The sequence below is a fragment of the Lissotriton vulgaris genome, chromosome 4_1, assembly GCF_964263255.1.
Source record: "Lissotriton vulgaris chromosome 4_1, aLisVul1.2, whole genome shotgun sequence".
NCBI lineage: Eukaryota > Metazoa > Chordata > Amphibia > Caudata > Salamandridae > Lissotriton > Lissotriton vulgaris.
In genome coordinates, this window is record NC_141691.1 from 2059239176 (window position 1) to 2059263184 (window position 24009).

At 40.4% G+C, this 24009-nt stretch overlaps 1 protein-coding gene across 1 annotated transcript in view; it reads right to left on the reverse strand.

Annotated features, from left to right (window-relative positions):
* The window catches only part of LOC147724963 (E3 ubiquitin-protein ligase TRIM39-like), a 231772-nt gene that overhangs the window by 86349 nt on the left and 121414 nt on the right, over positions 1 to 24009 (reverse strand). Inside the window, exon 5 of the mRNA XM_086966455.1 lies at positions 4852 to 4955. Within this exon, the coding sequence (XP_086822581.1) occupies positions 4852 to 4955 (104 nt within the window). The remainder of the gene's footprint in view (positions 1 to 4851; positions 4956 to 24009) is intronic.

Genomic DNA, 24009 nt, shown 5'->3' on the forward strand with positions numbered 1-24009 from the left:
CTACTTTAGGCCACGCACACTGCGCACACACACTTCTTTAGGCAACACACACTGCGCCCACACACTACTTTAGGCCAAACACTCTGCAACCTCACACAATCTGCACCCTCACACACTGCACCCTCAATGCAATATACACTCCAAATAACACTCAGTGCCACATAATTACACACCACATAATTACACTGCACTCAATGCAACATACACCACAAATAACACTCAGTGAAACATAATTACACGCCACATAATTACACTGCACTCAATGCAACATACACTCCAAATACCACCCAGTGCCACATAGTTACACGCCACATAATTACACTGCACTCAATGCAACATACACTCCAAATACCACTCAGTGCCACATAATTACATGCCACATAATTACACTCTACTGAATGCAACACACACTCCACACAATACCACTCAGTGCCACATAATTATATGCTTAATAATTACACTGCGCTCAATGCAACATGCACTCCAAATACCACTCTGTGCACAAAATTACACACCACATAATTACACTCTACTGAATGCAACACACACTCCACACAATACCACTCAGTGCCACATAATTATATTCTACAAAATTATGATGCAACATACACTCCAAATACCACTCTGTGCCACATAATTACACACCACATAATTAAACTCTACTGAATACAACATACACTCCTCATAATACTTCAGTGCAACATAATTATATGCTTCATAATTACACTGCGCTCAACGCAACAAACACTCCAAATACCACTCAGTGCCACATAATTACATGCCACATAATTACACTCCACTCAATGCAACATACGCTCCAAATACCACTCAGTGCCACATAATTACACGCCGCATAATAACTCTATCCATATATCTATCGCCCTCACTCTATCTAGCTATTGCCCTCACTCTATCTAGCGCCCTCACTCTATCTATCGCCCTCACTCTATCTATCGCCCTCACTCTATCTATCGCCCTGACTATCACTCTCTATCTATCTATCTATCGCCCTCACTATGTCTATCTATAGCACTCACTCTATGGCTATCTATCTATCTATCTATCTATCTATCTATCTATCTATCTATCTATCTATCGCCCTCACTCTATCTATCTGTCTATCTATCTGTCGCCCTCACTCTATCTATCGCCCTCACTATATCTGTCTATCTATTGCCCTCACTCTATGGCTATCTATCTATCTATCTATCTATCTATCTATCGCCCTCACTCTATCTATCGATCGCCCTCACTCTATCTATCTGTCTATCTATCTGTCGCCCTCCCTCTATCTATCGCCCGCCCTGACTCTATCACCCTCCCTCTATCTATCACCCGCCCTCTATCTATCTATTGCACTCACTCTATCTCTCGCACCACCACAGCATCACTCAGGGGCACCACAGCATCACTCAGGGGCACAACATCATCACTGTGCGCTATCACAGCATCAATCTGTGCAATGATTCAACAACTGGTTCAAATATGTTCTATCAATGTTTCAAGCTTTATAACAAATGTCACAAAAAGATGTTAATATTTCACTTCTGTGCTTGGATTTTCGTCACAATAAAATACACTGAACATAATATTCACAAAAGTTATTTACAAAAGTTTAAGCTATTCCCATTATAAATTACAATAACTTTTATTTAATATTAAATATTTAAAAAAATTAAAAGCCATTATTATTTGTAATATCAATACATCTAAGTCACGTAAATACAACACATATTGCATTACAAATGATATAGGTGTCACATTTGCGAAAGTTATAACTATTGACATTGTAAATGACAAAGCTATTAATTTAGTTATTTTCAAAACCAACACATAAATGAAAAATGTGTCATTTACAATACCAATAGCTCAAACTTTCCTAATGCGAGACCTATTGCATTGCAAATGCTTGTTAATTATTAAGTTGTACCTGAGTTGCCAAACGTGACCCTAACAATGATCATAACCAGGCTGATTTTGCAGAATATATTAATTATTTGAGTGATTATTCTATAAAACCTCTGGGATCATGTGTTTCGTGGGATTATTTTGCTGTTTTCCTTGTAAGTGTCCTGTTCTGCCGTTGGTGATCATCATGAGTCTGACTATTAGAAGTTTTGCTTAGGACACACCTAACTAGAGATTTGGTAATATTTCACTAAACCTGCACTATTCTATTGGGTCTTTATGACAATTCATCCATAGTTTTCTCTCTTGTACCGCCTTTTTGATTTCTTGTAATAAATATCCTTTCTGCTTATTTTTGATCTATAACTCAGTCCTTTCTGCGTCTAATATTTTATTCAGTTCAACTCAGTTAAATTGCATTATTTCTGGTGAGGAGTGTAGTCTCTAACTGATAGTTCACCCCAATATTTACCAAAATAGTTCAGCCCTGGAATCTCCAATTGATCTAATATTTGTGGTCAGACTATTGGGGACCAGCTCCCACACATTAGAGAGCAGTTGTAGATAATACACTGTACTACATGGTACAGTGTACTAAACATTGCAGGTAGGTTCCGCTCTTCTCTTGAATCTCAGTGCAGCTTTTTGCGAAAAATGTCCCAAGTCTTGGATTGTGGCTAATTTGGGCATCTTTAACAACACAACCAAGGGTCCTGATCTGGAGCTCACCACTTGGGGGTTCAGGACTCAGTCAGGCTGAGTCCAGGTGCAGAGTCAAAATGGTGTGAGTCTATGAAGTCCTTGTGGGTCTGAACAGGAGGCAAGCAAAGTAGCCCTTGGAGTCACTCTGGTAGTCATGGGTTCGAGTGAAGAAGCAGGGCTTAAGTAGCAGGGAAGGTCTCTAAGGGTTGAAGGCAATCTCCAGGCAGTAAAGCAGTCCTTTCAGATCCCGTAAAGCATTCTTGTTGAATACACAGCAGGCCACAGCAGCAGGCAGTCCTCTGAGAACCCATCCACGGGTCCAGAACGTGAACTGAATAGTGGGGCCTAGGGTCCTATTTTTATACCTGGTGCCTTCTGTGAAGTTGAAGATTCTGGAGGTTTTCCTTTGAAATGCTTGAAATTTCCTCACTCCCCTGGCCTGGCTGTCAGATTGCTGTAGGGAAAATGCAGTGGTGACAAGTCCTTTTGTGTGAAACAAGATTACCGCCTATTCATTAGCAAGTGGGGCTGTGCCAAACTCTGCCCCTCCATCCTGCCAGCAGATGGTCCTTTCAAGCACACTTAAGCCCACTATTGTGTGATCGTCTTGGAGGATTTAACGAAGTCCAACTTCGAGCTACACCCAGTCATGTGACCCAAGACAGGCTGCGCGCACCAAATAGCAGGTAAATGCCAACTTTCTAAAAAGTGGCATTTTAAAAATTGCAACTTAAGATCTGAGTTTACCATTAAGAGACTTGTAAGTTGCAATTTCCTAGACACCAAACATGAAATGCTTAACTGTTGCCAGTCAAAGATTAGCACCTATTAAATGTAATAAGGCAACCCAATATTATCCTATGGGACAGTTAGGCCTCACAGTAGTAAAAAACAAATGTAGGAGATTTTCACTAACAGGACACGTAGAATTTAAAAGTACATGTCCAACCTTTTAATTACAATGCACCCTGCCCTATGGATTACCTACAGCCTAACTTATGGATGACTTATATGCAATTAAATGGGAGTATAAGGTTTGGCATGGGGGTTATATTACCAAGTCAAATTGACAGTTTAAAACTGCTTACAGGCTGCAATGGCAGGCCTGGGACATGTTTAAAGTGCTACTTGAGCGTAGGACACAATAAGTGCTGCAGGACCAGTAGTTGAATTTAATTTACAGGCACCGGAAATATGGTATACCATTCTTCAAGGGACTTATAGGTAAATTAAATATGCCAAATAGGTAAGAGGCAAATTTAGCATGTTGAAGGGAGTGAGCACAACCATGTTGGCACTGGTTGGCAGTAGTAAAGGGCATAGAGTTCTAAGGAGAAAAATGTATTCAGCAAAAATAGGAGAGGTGAAGGCAAAATGTACGGGTTGATGCTGCAGAGAGGGCAAAGTCCAACAGACAATGCACTAGGCTGCATACTATACTAGATAGCACACAGTGCAAACACCCACTGTACTACAAAGCACATCAGTACACTTCTATAGATATTGCACTGCACTATACAATGCACTGCACTAGAGATTACAGTGTACTAGCCTGCAAGCTGTAGTGGACATATTTCAGGAGGACTGCTATTGATTAGGAGTATGCTGTGGTACGTCTCCCAGAGAGACAACTCTGGCGCAGCATAGACAGATCCCAAGATCAGCCACACAGGGTCCAAGGGCACACTAATCCTCCCAGGATAGTAGGTGAAGTAGGCTGCATGCACCGACCAGGACGTCCTCTGTTTACCAGTTCACGCAACGCAGCACCTCCCAGTGAGAAGAGTCTATTGCAGCATATACTGGCTACCGGAACATAGATACAGGGTCTATGGATGCAGAACCCCTCCAAGGACAGTAGGTGCAGTAGGCTGCATACACAGACCAGGCCTTCCTCGGATTATGACTTCACACAATGCAGCATCTCCGAGTGAGAGGATTCTACTAAAGCTTATACAGGCCCCAGGACCAGACACTTTAGTTTCATTGTGTCCATGATTGAGCTCCACCCTGAAGAGACCCCTCTGAATGTTTTACGCATTTTCATTAACTCCTTTTCTGGACCATGAAGGAGGGGGTTCGGGATTTAGAAGGGCCTTATCACACATATGTCTGTGTATGGGGAGGGGGCTGGAAAAGGCACCAGTTGCCCACAGTTGTAGAGTTATAGACAGCAGAAGCTTGCTAAAGATCCCAGTGTGGGCTCTAAAACATAATTGCATTCAACTCAGCTCTATTTACCTTTATATTTTTTCACTTCATCTTCAGGTTTCTGAATTTTCATAATTTCTTTTTCCTTTATTTTCCTCATCTGCTCTGGACCGTGAAACTCCACTTCCTTACACCTGTAGGGACACAAATAATTTGAGTGTTACAAAACCCCCTGTTATTATAAATAAAATACTGTAATTACAGGAGCTCCTCCAGGACAGCAGTTGGTGTGTCTTACTATACACACACACACACACACACACACCCACACACACACACACACACACACACATACACACACAAACACACACAAACATGCACACAAACACAACAAAGCAGCTCAAGGGTTATTAAAAGTGTCACACACTATCCCTTCCACTCTGAATGTCCCTCTGCTCAGAACCTTGCAGGGATTAGCACACGATAATACAAGCTTCGGGATTTAGGAGGAGACAGCAGAAACCTCATCCACCGACACACACGACCACTCTCTAGCTCTAACTCTTGCCCTCTCTCTTTCACTCTCTTTATTTCTCTCTCTATATATATATATATATATATATATATAATATATATATATAATATATATATATATATATATATATATATATATATATATATATATATATATATATATATATATATATATATATATATATATATATATATATATATACACATATATACAACACACCCAATCCAATAGCTCACGAACTCCACCATTCACCGGAGCACTGCGAAGCGAGGAAAGAGGAGCTGACCCAAAAAAATGCAGTGAGCAAAATTACTTTTTATTAGTGGAAGCTCGCCCTGCCAGCATAACGTTTCGGCCTTCACAGAGGCCTTGTTCACATGACGCCAATATGGGAGGGGGGGATTACTTAAAGTGCTAGTGCATGAAGAACTCGGGTTACCAATGGTCAAAAAATGGCGCTTTACAATAGCCATCGAAAGAAGACAGAATAAATGCTTAAATGCAAGTTGCCATAATTGATACTGCAAATTTTACATTTTAATAAAACATGCTAAAAATATGTAAGTAATGCACACAGGTTTACCCCTAAATAGCGACAAATGTCTGACATTTATAAATAAAGTCAATATGTTGTCAAAAAGGCTAAATATCATGGCAAATAGTGCACATAAATATCAACCAGCTCGTAATTATAAAATATAAAAACATCTTTGTACATGTGCAAAAATACGCCAAGCAACAATAAAGTGCAAATGCAATAGTCCAAAACTGACTACGAATGATATGAAGTGCCTACTAAATATAGTTTGCATGATAGTCAGAAGAAGGCAACAAAATCACGACATGCAAAATGGCTAAATTGTTGAACAACATACAAGGCAATTTCAAAGATGTCCAAAGTATGCCAGGCAACACAAAGTGCAGGTGCAGTAATCCAAAAACTGACTATAAATGGCATGGAGTAGCTACTGATTATAATCTACATGATAGTCAGGGTAAAAGGCAAGAATGTTTCAAAGTGCAACATGGCTAAATTGTAGAACCACAATATAAGGCCCAAGTGGGCTTTGTGCTCTTTGTATTGACCAACTTAAAAACCCTTAAAGTGCAGCATTAAAGTGTAGAAAACGTGCTGTGTGTGATGTTTAAAATAGTCAAGAAACTCAGTACTGACTGACTGTTTTTTTTAGAGAAATTCAAAGTAGCAAATGACTAGGTGTGAGATAACTAGCAATGTGGTAAAAATAGTGGCAGCATACACTCAAAATATACAGTTAATCTGATGGACAAACAGAGTACCGACCCACCTACTCGATGGCCTGACAACAGGCTGAGTCGTGTTATTACATTACGTCGAGCTGTCGTGTTCTAATCTAGGAACCCGATCAATACTGTGAACTTATGCCCCTATACGGCTATAATCCATTCATACCCCTATAATGGCATAAACGATCAGAGCCATATTTCAGCCATATTTCAGAAACTCGCCTCTGCAGCTCATTACAGTACATGACACAGCAGAAGCCACTATCTTAGATTCCTAGATTACACTCCGAGTTCTTCAACAAGATAAAACCCAGCAACCTGGGAAAGCCCCGCTTGCTATGTTTTGATTAGTAATAGTACTCTAATGAGCACTGAAAGGACGATCACTTCTTAGTGACATCTTTATTGACGTCTTATGTCCAAAAACCTACGTCAAACAAGGCACCTTTCAGGTATAAATATTACCAGCGTTGCCTTAAGCAAAGCGCGAACAATGGTGTGGTGAATACAGGAGCCGAACAGCTGTCCCTTGCAGAGCCCAGCAGATGCAAGCAGCCCACGGACGCTGCCCCTCCTCCTCCTCCTTGACGCGCTGAGAGAGACGCTGTCTTTTCTCCTGCCGAGAAAATCCAGCTCCGGCGTTTCCAGCCTACTCTTGCGAGTAACTGGGATATCGAGTCCTGGAAGGAGATACAAGACCTCCAACATTCTATTCCAGAGGTATGGTGTTGACTTAACCCTTAGAGAGAATTCTTGAAGCAAACCTTGGCAAAACCAACTTAACTTAAACTGCTACTTACTCCTTTCCACGTATTAGGCTTAGGTCAGGTACATCGGTGTAGGCGTAGTTAGAAGCACCAGTTGAGTACGTTAGCCTCATGTATATATGAATGTATATATTTTATTCATTTTAACCATTGTATGGCTAAGAAACCATATCAATGCTTTTACAGTATTATTTTGCAATCCTCCTTTTACTGTAGGCACTTTTTATAATAACTAGTCTTGCAATTGTGGCAATTCATTTCTCTTGCATGAGAAGAAAGACTGTTCAATAAATAATACCTTTTATTGAAAACGCCCGTCTCTCTATTCTCTGCATCTTGGTGAAAGTAATCTGCATAACTGACTGAGTAAAATAACTGTCTATTGTTTCACACGACTCTAGAGATTGACTCTTATTCTAAGGAGCAAAGTTGTCATGTTTATGCGGTTGTTGGAAAACTGCATCCCTTCTTGTCTGTACCAGGGAAGCTGATCACTTCCTATTCAGTCAAGAAAGTTTCCAGTGACCTCTGAGCTAGTTGGTACAAACCCAATTAAGTTTAGCATAGTCAGTAGAGACCTGGAAGACCGCACTTCTACGTCTACACTGCTGTTTATATTATTCCAATGCGCAGGGCCTATAGGGAAAATAGGAACTACACTACATGGCGCCCAACGTTTGGTAAGGCAATAAAATTAACGCAAGACGTTAGAGTAACTCAGTCGTGCATTTTTCACACAGACCCCTTTCTCCCGTAAATACTCCAATAGACGTCTGGAGTGGGTGAAAGGCTAAAATCCGCCCGAACTTAGTAGGAAGAGATTCCTATGTAGAGTTTCTGGTTTATTCAACATTGAAGGATACAGTGTTCCAAAATATTGTGCACCTAATCTTGGTCTCCTTGGAGACCTGCTCTGCAAAACCTTTGACAATAAAACGTCAGACACTGAAAACGGAAACGTTGATCCCACAGTAAATGCGACTCAGCAAGGTCCCGATAGTACAGGGACTACTGAACCGGGTGTGATAATCATCCCGGTCAACATAAGAAAAACTATAACGTCAAAACTTATAGAAAATGGACTGACCACACAAGGTGGCACAGTCGTCTTCGTGATAGAGGCACATGAATATCGGTAGACAGAGGTATTCTATTCATGGATAAAATTTCCAGCAGCAAAAGCTGCAACACACGAGTTCCACTACTACGTAGTAGGGGATCCACCGGATGAGTACGCCCCTTTCGAGGAGATTGAAATCCCATTAAAATACCAAGAGCATCTGCTCTGGTTTAAAGGCGCCCTAAAACACAATGATCATATTACCAGGCTGGGTCCACTAGGAAGACCAGGAGCAACGTGGCCGGTTCTAGCCAGCTACACACCACATCCAGACATTGATAAAATGTCAAGTGAAGAACTCTTAGTTAAAATAAGAGAATTAACAAAGGCATATAGAGAGTTAGTTCAATTGGCAATGGAGGATAAAACGATCCGCCAGAAGTTGAAGGAAACAGATATAACAGATCAACCAATTGAGCTTGCCAGAATCATAGAAAAATGCTATGAAGAATTAGGTAGAGACAGCTTGGGTGGGAAACCAGTAAAACCCCAACTAATCAAAAATCCCGAAACATTATTTATTAAAAATAATTCAAACACTCCTAAAAAGAGCTGGGATGGAAATAAACAGGAAGGTCTCCTCGACGGAGGGAAAGAACTCCGACTCGAGAACACCAGTCTCCCCAGAGGGAGCCCTCTGAGAAAAGATATAACCTTAGAAATAGGGATAACTTGAAAAAGCCTCATAGATATCAAAGTATTGATACACGTCCCTCTCGATCTTTTTCGCAGAAATCGGAAAGAAGAGGAGGGTCAGACCCAGGAGAGCACACCAAGTCCAAAGACAAGGAACCTGCTCAAAGTAAAAAGTTACAATTTCCAAGAAAGAAGGTAGCCAGTATTAGAGTAATCGAACATGCCGAGAATACTGAGGACACAGTTGAAAAACGGGGAGTGGGCACAGACAATGTTAGACAGTGCAGCAGAAATCAGCATAGCTCGCAAGATCCTGATGAGTCATCTGGAGACAGTGGACACGAATGAATACATTCAAGTGGAAACTGCCGACACCAGAGTTAGCAAACCTCATAAGATATACGAAATAACACTGCGTATAGAGGAAGATAAGACTAGAAAAATAAGGGGTCTATTTGGGGATATCCTCTCAAAAGGCTATGACATCCTGTAGGCTGAAAAAGATTGGCCCCCAGAGTTTGTCAGGGAGTGTCCTCGTGGCGAAGAAATGATTATGCCTGCCTTCTCGAATCACATTCCGATTCACACTAAATATATATATGCAAGGAAATGGGCAGTAGCCCAGGCACCAGCATTATATAAAAATCATGTAGGATGGGATGAGGACTCTCCTCCTCACAAAATCCAGTTAAAAAGTCAACCGACTGCACAAAGGCAGTATCCAATTAAGCAAGAAGCTAAAAAACAGGTAAGGGAGATTTTAGATCAACTTGAATGCCAGGGGGTGATTGAAACATGCACCTCTCAAATGAACAATACTTTGTTTCCTGTCTCCAAACCAGACAATTCATATCGTCTAGTTTTGGACTACAGACACCTTAACTCATGTTGCAAAACATTTGCAGTACAAAATTCGCATAGTACTGCACTAATGAATAACATAGTTCGGAAAAAATATAAAACGACATTAGACATATCTAATGGTTTCTTTTGTCAAAACATTGCACCAGAAAGCAGATACTTGACCGCTTTCTCAGTAATGGGGTCACAAAAAAAATTCTGTAGGCTCCCACAGGGATTCAAGTACAGCCCAGGACCATTCTCAGCCAGAGTAACAGAGTTACTACAAATATATGATGATGAGGCATTATCTTATGTCGATGACATCTATCTAACAGACAATGACTTGGACACTCACTTGGGTTCGCAGCAGAGAGTTACAAATTCAACTTTAAAAAGTCTCGAATTGCCCATCTTACAGTATTATTTTTAGGATACGAATAATCAAGTGAAGGCAAAAGTCTAGCGGACAACTTCTTAGAGAAGTGCCCTGTACTCCAAGCATCGAAAACGCTGAAGAACTTACAATCGATTCTAGGCTTCCTGAATTTCGGAAGAACTTACATTCTAAATTATGCGGAGAGGATTAAACCTCTCTACGAATTAATTAAACCTGATTTTAAACCAATCAACTGGACTCAAAAACACACAGAAATTTTGGGATCATTGCAAACAGACATGTTAGCAAAAACAAAATTAGATACACGTGATAACACACGCAACCTTGTAATCCGAGTCATCCCAGGAAGATGCGGATTCACGTACCTGACCTCTAATGAGGGGGAAACGGTACCAATAGCTTACAAATCACACTTGTGCACACAAGCAGAAAAAACATTCAGTCTCACAGAAAATACTGTGAAAGCAGTACAAACTGCAATAGCTAATGAACGAGAACTAGCACACGGCAAAAGGATCATTGTTCTCACAGCGGAATTCGCCTTCGAGGCGCTATTCAGCCCAATAAACCTGCCTACAGTGTCACTGGATCCGAAATGGATACAGTGGGTAAATTCTCTTGCTGCGGAAGATGTAAAATACTATTTTGCTCCACAATTCGAAAAACTGAATGATTTAAAATATGAAGAAGAATATCCGCTGTCAATCAAACTTCTGCCTCTCCAACAATACACATGTATAATCTATACAGACAGATTTGTCCAGCTCTACAATGTAGAAGACAAATCCTACGATGCAGCATGCGCGATTGTTAAAGGTCGCTGGCTGTGTGGTAAATTCAGACCGAAAATAACAAAAACTGAATCAGTAAGAAACTGTTCGGCTCAGAGAGCTGAAATCAGATCCTTAAAGATGGCGCTTGAAAATGCAGATCGTGAATTCCCAACACTAATGGTGTGCGATTCACATTTTTGCGTCCACTCCTACAATAATAATTTGCAGAGCTGGATTCAAAATGATTACAAAGATGACACAGGTGCCACAATCAAGCATAAAATGCTTTGGAAACAGATAGTTCTTTTACAGAAAGAACTACAAAAGACTCACGTGATACACACTCTGAGTCATCAGGGTGATGGTGTTCACGTTGCAGGGAATTCATTGGCTAATATAGCCACAGCGGAAGCAACTAAACCGGCTTCCGTAGCCACAAAAAAGCGTTCAGAAAAATACATTGATGGGGAAACCATGCTGGCAGTAAAAACATCCGTAAAAGGCGACTGTGCAGCACTACCCGTGAACTATCCACTCAATTATGCATACGTAATTGATGCAAACTCCGTTCCTTTTGCTCGAATCCCTGGAGTGGGGGATAGGGTAATTCCAAACACGAACAGGAGAAGCTTCCTCTTACAGGAAACACATATGGGGTTGGGTCTGAGACACCAAACAATCAGGGACTCTCTGAAAGAATTACAATCAGAGTACTGGTGGCCGGGAATGAGCATAGATATTCATTATTTTGCAAAAAATTGTGAAGACTGCAACAGAAATCGCAGTGGAGAAATGGCCAGCGTAGTGTCAAGCACCCTAATAGAAAGCATAAGGCGCTCTATACGCATGATCAAAAAAGAGAAATGCGTCCCATTGTATATCATTTAAGACTATACTCACTTAAAAAAATGTGGCCCCAGCGCTCGGCTGACGCCAGAACGGTTATAAAAGATCTGCGAGTCTTTATCGGCACATACGCAATTGCCATGTTCCATTCTGACCAGGGTCCTGCTTTCAGCTCTCGAGCTTATATGGAGGCCATGGCCAGCATGGGCGTTGGATTGAGGTACTCTTGTCCATCCCACCCCGAAGGGAACAGTGTAGTGGAAAGAAAAAACCGGGACATAAAGCAATCTATAACAGCGAAGGTATTAGGTTCGGGTGATGGGTGGGTCAAACATTTAATAAGTGTCCAGCTTAGTCTAAACAATTTGCCAAGAAATTCTCTTAAAGGTTTCAGCCCGTACGAACTATTGTTCGGAACTAGAATGCATGTCCATGACCTTGATAGTCAGGCATCAGTGGTAAAAGATAAGAATAAAGACTTTGACATCAAAGATCGTTTGGCTGTTTTACAGGACTTGAATGAAACAAGAAAATCCATAAGCAACATAAAGTTAAAGCAACAGCCAATTACCACTGACGAGGCACCACCAGCCCCAGCAAGACCTGTCTGGATTCCAAAGATTGGGGATCTAGTCAGAGAGAAAATAGCGGTGAAGAAGGAATTTGGGCCTTCCTATAGAAAAGCAGTACCTGTCTTGGCAATCAACGGAACAAGATCAGTAGTACTACCGCCTCTTGCTGGTAAAAAGGAGAACAGAGTTGTATCAATCGACCTGGTAAAACCACAAGCATGTGGCCTATAATCAACAGTAGGCCCAGTGGACTCCCAAGAAACAACAGAATACCCAAATTTGCAACAATCCAAGAGGTTCAAACTGAAAGACTAATCACATTTGATAAACCTGCAGTTCACAGAGAGGGACTATGCAATAATGCCATGGAACTCGTGCCTCTTGAAACACAGATCGAAACAATTCGTCAAGAAACACCAGTCTACGATGACGTGGCATCAGAATGTGCTACCGAAAGACAAATTGAGAAAACAATTCCAGCAATTGACAGAACTGCATCTGGCTACTTCATCAACTTCGATAACTTTTCGGAAGATCAAAGCAACCCTGAAGTAACGCCAGACACAAAGACTTTTAAAGAAAAAGCAACAGAACTCTTTCATCAACTCAAGGAAACATCTCGTTTCTCCATGGTTAGAGTTCTGGTTTGGGCTAGGTGTATTTTTCCTCCTACTTTGGATCATCATGGTACTTTGTTTGGGGAAATTCATTGAAGGAAAATACAGTTCAATGGACACAGCAAGTCAGAACATCAACTTAGTCCTGAAACCACACAAATCATCCCACGTGAAGAAAAGAGAACTATCAACAGTAAATGTCACAGCCATTCCAATACCCGGCGGGGTAGTATGGGACAAAACTGACTATGAAGTATATGTCCCGGTTGAAATCTTGAAATATCCTCACCAGTTCAAGGTTTCCTTAAGTGACTTTGTAAAACCTAGTACTTTTTCTGATGATTAGGATTTTGAAAGTATAAATAATATGATGTCAGATTTAGTAATGTCAGCTAGATTTACAGAACATGATTATTTACAGGGTTCGTCTAATTATGAACAGATGTACTGCTTCTCACACTACGGTGACCATTACTTACATAAATCTGCACAACCTAGAAATGTTTTAAAATATAACCAATGGGAACATTGTGCTACTCCACCTAAAAGTAGTTCTAAAACATTCTATGAGAAATTCCAGTACTTCTCAGGGTTTAACACAAGTGATGCAGAAACGTTTTATTATAAACTGTTGGATAAAACAGGGACGAAAACCATGTTGACAAATACTAAATTGCTTTTTATTCAGAAGCATTTTATGAAAAAATTATGACATTTGGTTTTGATTATTGGAAAAACAACATTGAAACAAAAACCATCTGGGGTACAAAATATTGGCAGGTACAAGACCTAGAAGCATTATTTCGAGCCTGCATGATCCCAGAACAAATATTGTTCTTAAATGACACAATTCACCAAACAACCGGTCTTGGCCTAGCTAAGATTAAAGAACTTAACAAACCGTCTATTCCAAAGCCAATACCTGATAATGCAACCACAGATATTGAAATAGACGTATCAAATTTTTTTAATCTAAACAGAACACATCCTGATTGGAAAAAGTGGTTAATCTGGCCTACTGACACGAATAACTGTCAAGATAGATTCCTGAATAAAACACAGGGTTAGCAATGACCAGACCAGACCCTAGATACTCCCAGAGACAACATCCAGGGATAGTAACAACATATAGTGTAGGGAAACTCTACCTCGAATGGCTAGAATCATCCACACTGGCAGAAATTAAGCAACACTTATCTTTACTTAAAGATGGTGCTGATTTGCGCGATTTCATTCTGGGACCACGCAAACAGCGTCAAAAACGTTTCATAGTGACCAGTATATATGCGGCTTACAACCAGGCTTGGAAAGTCACACAAATTGAAACAGCTGAAAAAATACGAGAAATTGATCGTATTAATTTGGAAAAATCACTTTCTGTAGTGGACAATGGGTTAATGACTCTGTCCTCCAGAATATATTCATTGAACAGCATTGTATCATCTGCCTTTGATATAATAGACAAAGACTTGCTAATGTTACAGCATGGCCAGTCACAATTACGTTCTATTGTACAGTTAGGCTGGACGCTGCAAAATCTTCGTTCAGGCTATGTGCCTTGGCGTTTAATCAACACAACGTCATTGTTTTCCATCTTTAACCTTACTGATAAACAAATCAGCTTGGCACAGAAAGGAGCAGACTATACAATCCTGAGCATCAAAAAACTTGAGAGATTACCATTGACAATGTCAGAAAGTAATGTCATTGAATGGATAATACACGGGATTATCACAATTCCGATAACAACTTTCCGATTTAGAAAGTGCCTTGAATATATACCGACTGGCCAGTATGAACGTTTGGGTAAAGGGTACATTAAGTCAGCATGGAAATTACCATATACACACACATGCTATAGGGACAACAACAGAAATGTATTTCTTAGTGGTGAAAATTGCAAACATTCACTAAGTGGTATACTTTTGTGCCAGGGTATTAATTTACACGGGGCCTGTGAAGGAACTTCAAACAACCTTTCATGCCACCAACATGTCACACCTGCAACGCAGATAGAGCCTTTCTTTAAGCAGCTCTCTAACAGGAGTTACATTCTAATAACAGATCACAGCTGTTGTGGCCTTATGCCAGGGAAAGCATATCTCGTACAAGTAACTTCCATGGTCACTTGCTGTATGCAAGCATTGTTTCCAAACGGCCCTGGAGACTCCGAGACTCCCATATGGCCTCGTTTGAATGTCTCTTCTATACGAATTGATACTTTAAGCAGATGAAGTCTGTGCTTTTACAGACAACAGTGCCCATCACGTCATCAAAAGAAACGTATGATCTCCAAGTCGCAAGGACGGCTTCGGAGATACATGACCTTTTATCAACAAATTGCCCCGTGCATTTCACAGAAATGCTTAGCCAAATTCTAAACATGTCAGATGCCGTAGGTATCCCAGGCATATTTAAGGCCATTTTTTCGGGACTGTTAACACCATTCAAAGCAATCTTGGGCTTAATTCCAAATTTTGTCCATTCAGTCTTTGGCGGCATACCCCTGATTTTGGATTGTAGCAGGCATTTTATTTTTGACCCTCCTGCTCCGATATGGCAAGCCAAAACACAGACATGACTCCGGCAGGGATGGAAGAAACGATCCTAGCACTACGCTACCGGGACCGGATAACTAGAGTCCTTGGATTAGCCAGGCTGAGAGATCTGAACATGAACTGGTTTCTTTCATTCAGACCTATATGGCAGACCTGCATCTTACCTGTGCTTCGATGTATGCTATGCGGAGTAGAATGCGTGTTGGACACCTGTCTTGCACTTCCATCAGCAGTACCAATGGATATCGATACTTTGCTAAGTCCTGTAACGGCTCATGCATTGTGTTGTCCCCAGCGGCTACCAATCCTGATGACGGCATTCGTTGAGACTCCTGTGCTACGACTAGGTGGTGACAGTGGAGCAAGAAATAAAAGCAACATCACCCAGGTACGACCTTCTGTGAGCATTGCTGGTCCAGACTTTGATGACAGCAATCATTCTCACATCTGCCAAGTTACAGCATTATCGAACTTGGTCAAACTGTCACCTGATTTTGTAGACCAATTTTTTGAGAGCCTGTCTGATATGATGTTCTCCCCTGAACAGAAACAATAATTTTTGGAGAGCATTCCGACACACAGCGTTCCCATGAACTCTGAATTCGGCCTTCAGTTTTGATCAACAAAACTACTGAAAAGCGTTGGAACTCTATTCCCCCGTTCACCAAACATTTTTTTTTTTATTGAACTATTTTTCAAAAATATTTACCCTTTTTTCTGGCACAAATTCTTTGCTTAAAGTAGACCTATTCATAAAGAACAGAACTTCTATTTTTAGTAAATCTAGAGACAAAATAACTTTACATCAGACTCTAGCACATTTTACAGCAAATACATTTATATGTGATGAAATTATCTCGCCCTTCTTTTCTGTATAAAGAGATATTTCATGTGTAATTTTTCGCAAAATCGTTCAACTGATTACATATGCTATAATTTTTGAATGATTCCTATGCTTAAAGACGTACAGTACCTATATTTTCATGTACTTTACAAACGCCATTTCAAATGCAAATATGTATTTTGGGGTGGGCAATGTTACACATGCATCTTATTGCTTTAGTTTTTAGTAATTTGATGGACATAAAATCGTGGAGTGGGTGTCGTGTTCTAATCTAGGACCCAGATCAATACTGTGAACTTATGCCCCTATACGGCTATAATCCATTCATACCCCTGTAATGGCATAAACGATCAGAGCCATATTTCAGCCATATTTCAGAAACTCGCCTCTGCAGCTCATTACAGTACATGACACAGCAGAAGCCAATATCTTAGATTCCTAGATTACACTCCGAGTTCTTCAACAAGATAAAACCCAGCAACCTGGGAAAGCCCCGCTTGCTATGTTTTGATTAGTAATAGAACTCTAATGAGCACTGAAAGGACGATCACTTCCTAGTGACATCTTTATTGACGTCTTATGTCCAAAAACTTACGTCAAACAAGGCACCTTTCAGGTATAAATATTACCAGCGTTGCCTTAAGCAAAGCGCAAACGATGGTGTTGTGAATACAGGAGCCGAACAGCTGTCCCTTGCAGAGCCCAGCAGATGCAAGCAGCCCACGGACGCTGCCCCTCCTCCTCCTCCTTGATGCGCTGAGAGAGACGCTGTCTTTTCTCCTGCCGAGAAAATCCAGCACTGGCGTTTCCAGCCTACTCTTGCGAGTAACTGGGATATCGAGTCCTGGAAGGAGATACAAGACCTCCAACATTCTATTCCAGAGGTATGGTGTTGACTTAACCCTTAGAGAGAATTCTTGAAGCAAACCTTGGCAAAACCAACTTAACTTAAACTGCTACTTACTCCTTTCCACGTATTAGGCTTAGGTCAGGTGCACCGGGGTAGGCGTAGTTAGAAGCACCAGTTGAGTACGTTAGCCTAATGTATATAGGAATGTATATATTTTATTCATTTTAACCATTGTATGGCTAAGAAACCATATCAATGCTTTTACAGTATTATTTTGCAATCCTCCTTTTACTGTACGCACTTTTTATAATAACTAGTCTTGCAATTGTGGCAATTCATTTCTCTTGCATGAGAAGAAAGACTGTTCAATAAATAATACCTTTTATTGAAAACGCCCGTCTCTCTATTCTCTGCATCTTGGTGAAAGTAATCTGCACAACTGACTGAGTAAAATAACTGTCTATTGTTTCACACGACTCTAGAGATTGACTCTTATTCTAAGGAGCAAAGTTGTCATGTTTATGCGGTTGTTGGAAAACTGAATCCCTTCTTGTCTGTACCAGGGAAGCTGATCACTTCCTATTCAGTCAAGAAAGTTTCCAGTGACCTCTGAGCTAGTTGGTACAAACCCAATTAAGTTTAGCATAGTCAGTAGAGACCTGGAAGACCGCACTTCTACGTCTACACTGGTTTTTATGTTATTCCAATGCGCAGGGCCTATAGGGAAAATAGGAACTACACTACAGAGCATGGTATAGATAATCCTCATAACTGGGTCAGAGGCAAGTGTAGAAATCCTCTGTGGCATTGAGGCCCCCCGGGGTTTTACTATCCAATTTCAGGATATACTTAGTCTCAGTGAGTCGCAAAAGTGCTTCCCTATCACCACCTCTCCCTAAAGGGCCAATGGCATCCATGACATAATATTGCAGCAGGTCACTCTTGTTGTCATGATGTGACTTGAAATGTCATGCTACAGGGTACGATGCATCACTGGTGTTGATGGCCCTGATGTGCTGGAGTATCCGCTTGTGGACCTGCAGTTTGGTACTTCCAACGTAACGCAGGCCACAAGGACACTCCAGCACATAAATTGCAAACTCTGTTTTACACGTGAGTTGTTTATTAATTTTAAGGGGAATGTCTGAAAAAGGGGTGATAACCTCAGTTTTGTTAATGCCGTGCTTGCAGGCTTTGCAAGATGCACATTTGTGAAACCTTCTGCTAGTACTAAGCCAATTTACAGGGTCCATAATTTCAGAACTCGATTTGACCAACTCATCACCCAGCGAACAGGCTTTTCTAAAGGTAATTAGAGGTCTTAGTGGCATACTCTCAACGATAGATGGATCATTACAGATGAGGTTCCAATGTTGATTCACAATTTTGCGTAATGCGCTGTGTTGTTTATTGAATGACCAGATCAATCTGGTTTGATGCTGGGGCTGGTCACTTGTATGTTTCTTATATGCAAGTGCCTCCTGTCTAGAAAGCGCATTAGCTTTGTGAATTGCCTTGTCAATATCCTTTGCTTTGTAGCCTCTAGCCAAAAATCTACTACGGCTTGCTCGCTGGGCAGCATCACATTCCTGGTCTGTACTGCAAATGTGTCTTATTCTCAGCATCTCCCGTAGGGGATGCTGCGTATGAGGTGGGGTGGGTGGTGGCTAGTGGCATGCAACAAAGTGTTACCGGCCGTTGGTTTCCTGTATAATTTGGTTTGTATCTGGTTATTGATAATACAAATTTCTACATCAAGGAAAAAGGCTGTAGTGCAGCTTATATTGGCAGTAAACTCAAGATTAAATACATTGGTATTAATGTTTCTTACAAATGTTTCAGCGCCAGATTAAAAATATATCATCGATATATCTGAACCACTGTAGAATGTTATTACAGCAAATGTCTTTAAAGTCACCATGAAGGACCTGCCTCTCCCAATAGCCCATATGCAAGCAGGCATAACTAGGAGAGAAATAGGCCCCCATGGCGACTCCTCTGACTTGTTGGTAGTACTGCTTGTTGAAAAAAGTTGTTGTTCAAACAATGGCTGATCATGGCAATTAACATTTTGTTATGTTGTGACATTTCTGCTGGTCTATAGTCCAGATAATATTGGATTGCTCTACCACCATCCTGGTGATGGATACTCGTATAGAGCGACATGACATCCAATGTAATTAACCAACAGTTTGAGTCCCAATATATATATATATATATATATATATTACCTACTGGCGGTCGCCAGTAGGTATATATAGTTAGGATTTTTTCTCTATGGGATTTTAGAAAATTCTATGTCTAATAACTTTGGCGTTTGTGGACGGAATTGGCTGAAATTTTCAGGAAAATTGAACATTTTGTTTCTGAGCAGCCCCTGACAATTTGGGGGGGTTTCATCAAGGGGGGGCCGAGAAAAAAGGGGGGTCCCAAACGCGTTTTTCCCATGTTAATTTCCATAGGGCGGTTGGCCTCACTTTTAGCTCGAACGGCTGAATGGATTTGCACGAAACTTGGCAAAATTGTAGGGACTGTTAGCCCGATGTGCCTTTGCTATGTCTCAATATATGTGCTCCAGTGGATTTTGAGTAATTTAGGTTAAAAAAAAGATATATATCTGGGCGGAGCCTAACCACACCTCTGATCTGATTGGCTGTCAGCACTTCATCTAAGAAGTGTTGGCAGCCATCTTGGGACCAATATACATGATAGCACCTCATTAAAAAGCATTGTAGTTAATAGAGGGTTTTAGGACTTTAGTTACATTATAAATCATTTGTTGATGGTACCATACTCGTTTTAGGAATTGTGGTGGGTTCTAAGGTGATTTTACCATGTGAAAAAACCTTCTGCTGTGATATCATGAATATTGTTTGAAAGAAAACTAATATCTCATGATTTTCCCACAGTGGTTTGGAAGGGGATCTATAAGCTAAACTGAAAGCATATTTTCTGTAAATTCACATTATCTTTCTCAGTCATGTAAAAATGAAGTCTGACATTCTCAGTAAAACATGTACATCCAACAAGGACAGAGACTGTCAGTTGATTCCTTTGTGTTCTACTGCAGCCTCCTAGAGTGTTCTAAAGAACAACTAGAGCGCTAACAGTCCTACTTATTACAAAGGTATGGCACACCTGAAGCCATCTTGATTGGAATAAAGTGGTAACTCTTAAAACATTTAATTTAAAAAGGAACAAAATGAGGGGGTATATTTTGCCATATGAATTATGATTAGTGCTGCAGAAAGAAAAATTAGGGCACATTTTGAGTGACTTCTCAAACCCTCTTCAATTTCATTAAAAAATTCTGACATACAGTCTCCAAAGATGGCCACCAGAGACAAAAGAGCCTAAATGTAGCCCAAATATCACCCAGATGTACCCCAAGTATAGCCCAATGACAGAATGTCCCAGAGTGTTCTAAAGAACAACTAGAGCGCTAACAGTCTTACTTATGACAAAAGTATGGCACACCAGAAGCCATCTTGATTGGAATGAAGTGGTAAGTCTGAAAACACTCAATTTAAAAAGGAACAACATGAGGGGGTTAATTTTGCCATAGAAAGTATGATTAGTGCTTCAGAAAGAAAAATTAGGGATCATTTTGAGTGACTTCTCAAATCCTGTTCTATTTCATTAAAAAAATTCTGACATGCAGACTGAAACATGCACTTTGAATACCAGCAGCAGACGTCCCTGGTGAGCAGTAGCTTTACTACAGTGATCTAATGTGCAACTAGAGTGCTAACATTCAGAATTTATGGCAAATGTGTGACACATCTGAATGCCTTCTTGATGGAACCAAAGTAAACAAGCATTGAAAATGCAATAGATCTCGCCCTCGTTTAAGTTAAAGCCATTCTGTTTGTAATGAGGTGGCTTTTTAGCTTTGCTTTTATTAGTGTTTTTTCAACTTTCATGTAAATAACATGCATCTGTATGCATATAAGTATATGTATGCATGCATTTATGTTTGTATTTATATAGATATACAGATGATATATGTTTATATATGTATGTATATATATATATATTCACTGAAAAAAACCATAGGCTATAGACCATATATAGTTGGGAATTAGCATTTACAAAACCTTGAAAATTCACTGAAAAAACCATAGGTTATAGACCATATATAGTTAGGAATTCGCATTTACAAAACCTTATTTTACTCACACAAAACCATTGAAATTCCATATATAGTTAGTTGCACTAACTATATATCGCGCACCCGCAATCCACTGCTGATGATGTCACATATTACATCATTCATGACAGGTGTTCAGAGGGCACGCCCCCTTTTTACAACACTCTGCAACGCCGCTCCGTGGTGCTTACTGGAGGTACCTGTTGGACTAGTTGGCCCCTAGGGGACCTCTGGATTGAAGAAGAATTAATTCCCCAACTTAAAACGCGCCACAGGGCATGTTTGCACACATATCACCTCTAGCCCCACCCCCTACCTTCACCAATGTGCAAACATGCACCGTACCGCATTCTAAGTTGGGGGATTAAGTCCCCTTGCATACTGGGGGTCCATAGGGGCCAACTAGCCCACCAGGAATATCCAGTATGCGCCAGGGGGCTGCGTTGCAGAGAGGTGTAAAAAGGGGCGTGGCCTCATTACACCTCTCTGCAACGCAGCCCCCTGGCGCTTTTTCAGAGGGGGAACTAATTCCCCTTGCATACTGGAGGTCCCTGGGGGCCAACTAGCCCACCAGGAACCTCCAGTATGAGCCAGGGGGCTGCGTTGCAGAGAGGTGTAAAAAGGGGTGTGGCCTCATTACACCTCTGTATGATGTCATGAGTGATGTCACTGACCATGTCATGAGTGATGTAATATGTGATGTCATCAGCAGTGCATTGCACGCGCAAGTTATAGTGAGTCCGACTAACTATAACGTGGGAATTTCAATGGTTTTATATCAGTAAAATTTCCAGCTAACTATAACTGGTGTGAAACCTATGGTTTTTTCAGTGAATATATATATATATATATATATATATATATATATATATTCACTGAAAAAACCATAGGTTATAGACCATATATAGTTAGGAATTTGCATTTACAAAACCTTGAAAATTCACTGAAAAAACCATAGGTTATAGACCATATATAGTTAGGGATTAGCATTTACAAAACCTTATGTTACTCGCACAAAACCATTGAAATTCGCATATATAGTTAGTTGCACTAACTATATATCGCGCACCCGCAATCCACTGCTGATCATGTCACATATTACATCATTCATGACATGGTCAGTGACATCACTGATGACATCACTGATGACATCTCAAATGACATCACTGATGACATCACTGATGACAACATCCAGTGACTGTATGTTTCTGTAAAGTTAAAATATGTCTTACATATTGAAGAATGAGTGGATGTATAAGTGTCTGGATGAAGGATTTAGTAGTTGCATGACTGACTGTATGAGTGAGTGATTAAATATGTCTCACTGAGTGCATGGGTTAGTGACTAAACTGTCTTAATTTGTGCATCATTATGTCTGTTGTTCTGTAAACTGCTGCATGTGTTGATCAGTAGCTATATGAGTAACTATATGGGTTATTGATTGGTTGCCCAAGTATTTGTATGGGAGACTGAGTGTGTGTGTGGGTGGCTGGGAGTTGTATGACTCTGTGCATAGATGTGTGAGCTGTTGATTCACTAGATGTATGGGTTCAAAAGTGCATGTGGAAACAGCTGTATGGGCAGTTGACTGTGTGCATGAGTGTATTGGTGAGTGAATGGATATCTCAGTGCTACATGTCAAAGTAAGTACATATGTAAAACACAGTACATGTGAGAGTTGACATATATAAATAACTGTGCATAAGAGCCAGTGAATGTGTCAGTGGCTGTATGGATCATTGCGAACTTGTATCAGGGATTGTATAAGAGAGTAAATATGTGTTAGTATATGTTTGAATAAGTAAGGTGTGTATAACTGTATAGCTGAGGAAATGGAGGTGTGATCGATTCTTTGCATGACTGACTAGGTGTGTGAGTAACTCCATGGATGAGTGACAGTCTGTGAGTGTCTGTTTACACTGAGAGTATCTAAGGTTATATTAGAGTCTGAAGAGGTTCATCGTATTATCACATGAATGATGTCATCAGTGATGTGATCAGTAATGTCAAATGAGATGTCATCAGTGATGTCATTTGAGATGTCATCAGTGATGTCATTTGAGATGTCATCAGTGATGTCATTTGAGATGTCATCAGTGATGTCACTGACCATGTCATGAATGATGTAAAATGTGACATGATCAGCAGTGGATTGCGGGTGCCCGATATATAGTTAGTGCAACTAACTATATATGCGAATTTCAATGGTTTTGTGCGAGTAAAATAAGGTTTTGTAAATGCTAATCCCTAACTATATATGGTCTATAACCTATGGTTTTTTCAGTGAATTTTCAAGGTTTTGTAAATGCAAATTCCTAACTATATATGGTCTATAACCTATGGTTTTTTCAGTGAATTTCATTGGTTTTTTAAAAGCTAATATCTATAGCTGTAAGTTATATTCTTTATTACGTGACGTATCACGTAGCCACGTGAGACGCCTCATGACGCGTCGCATAACCGTGACGTATCGG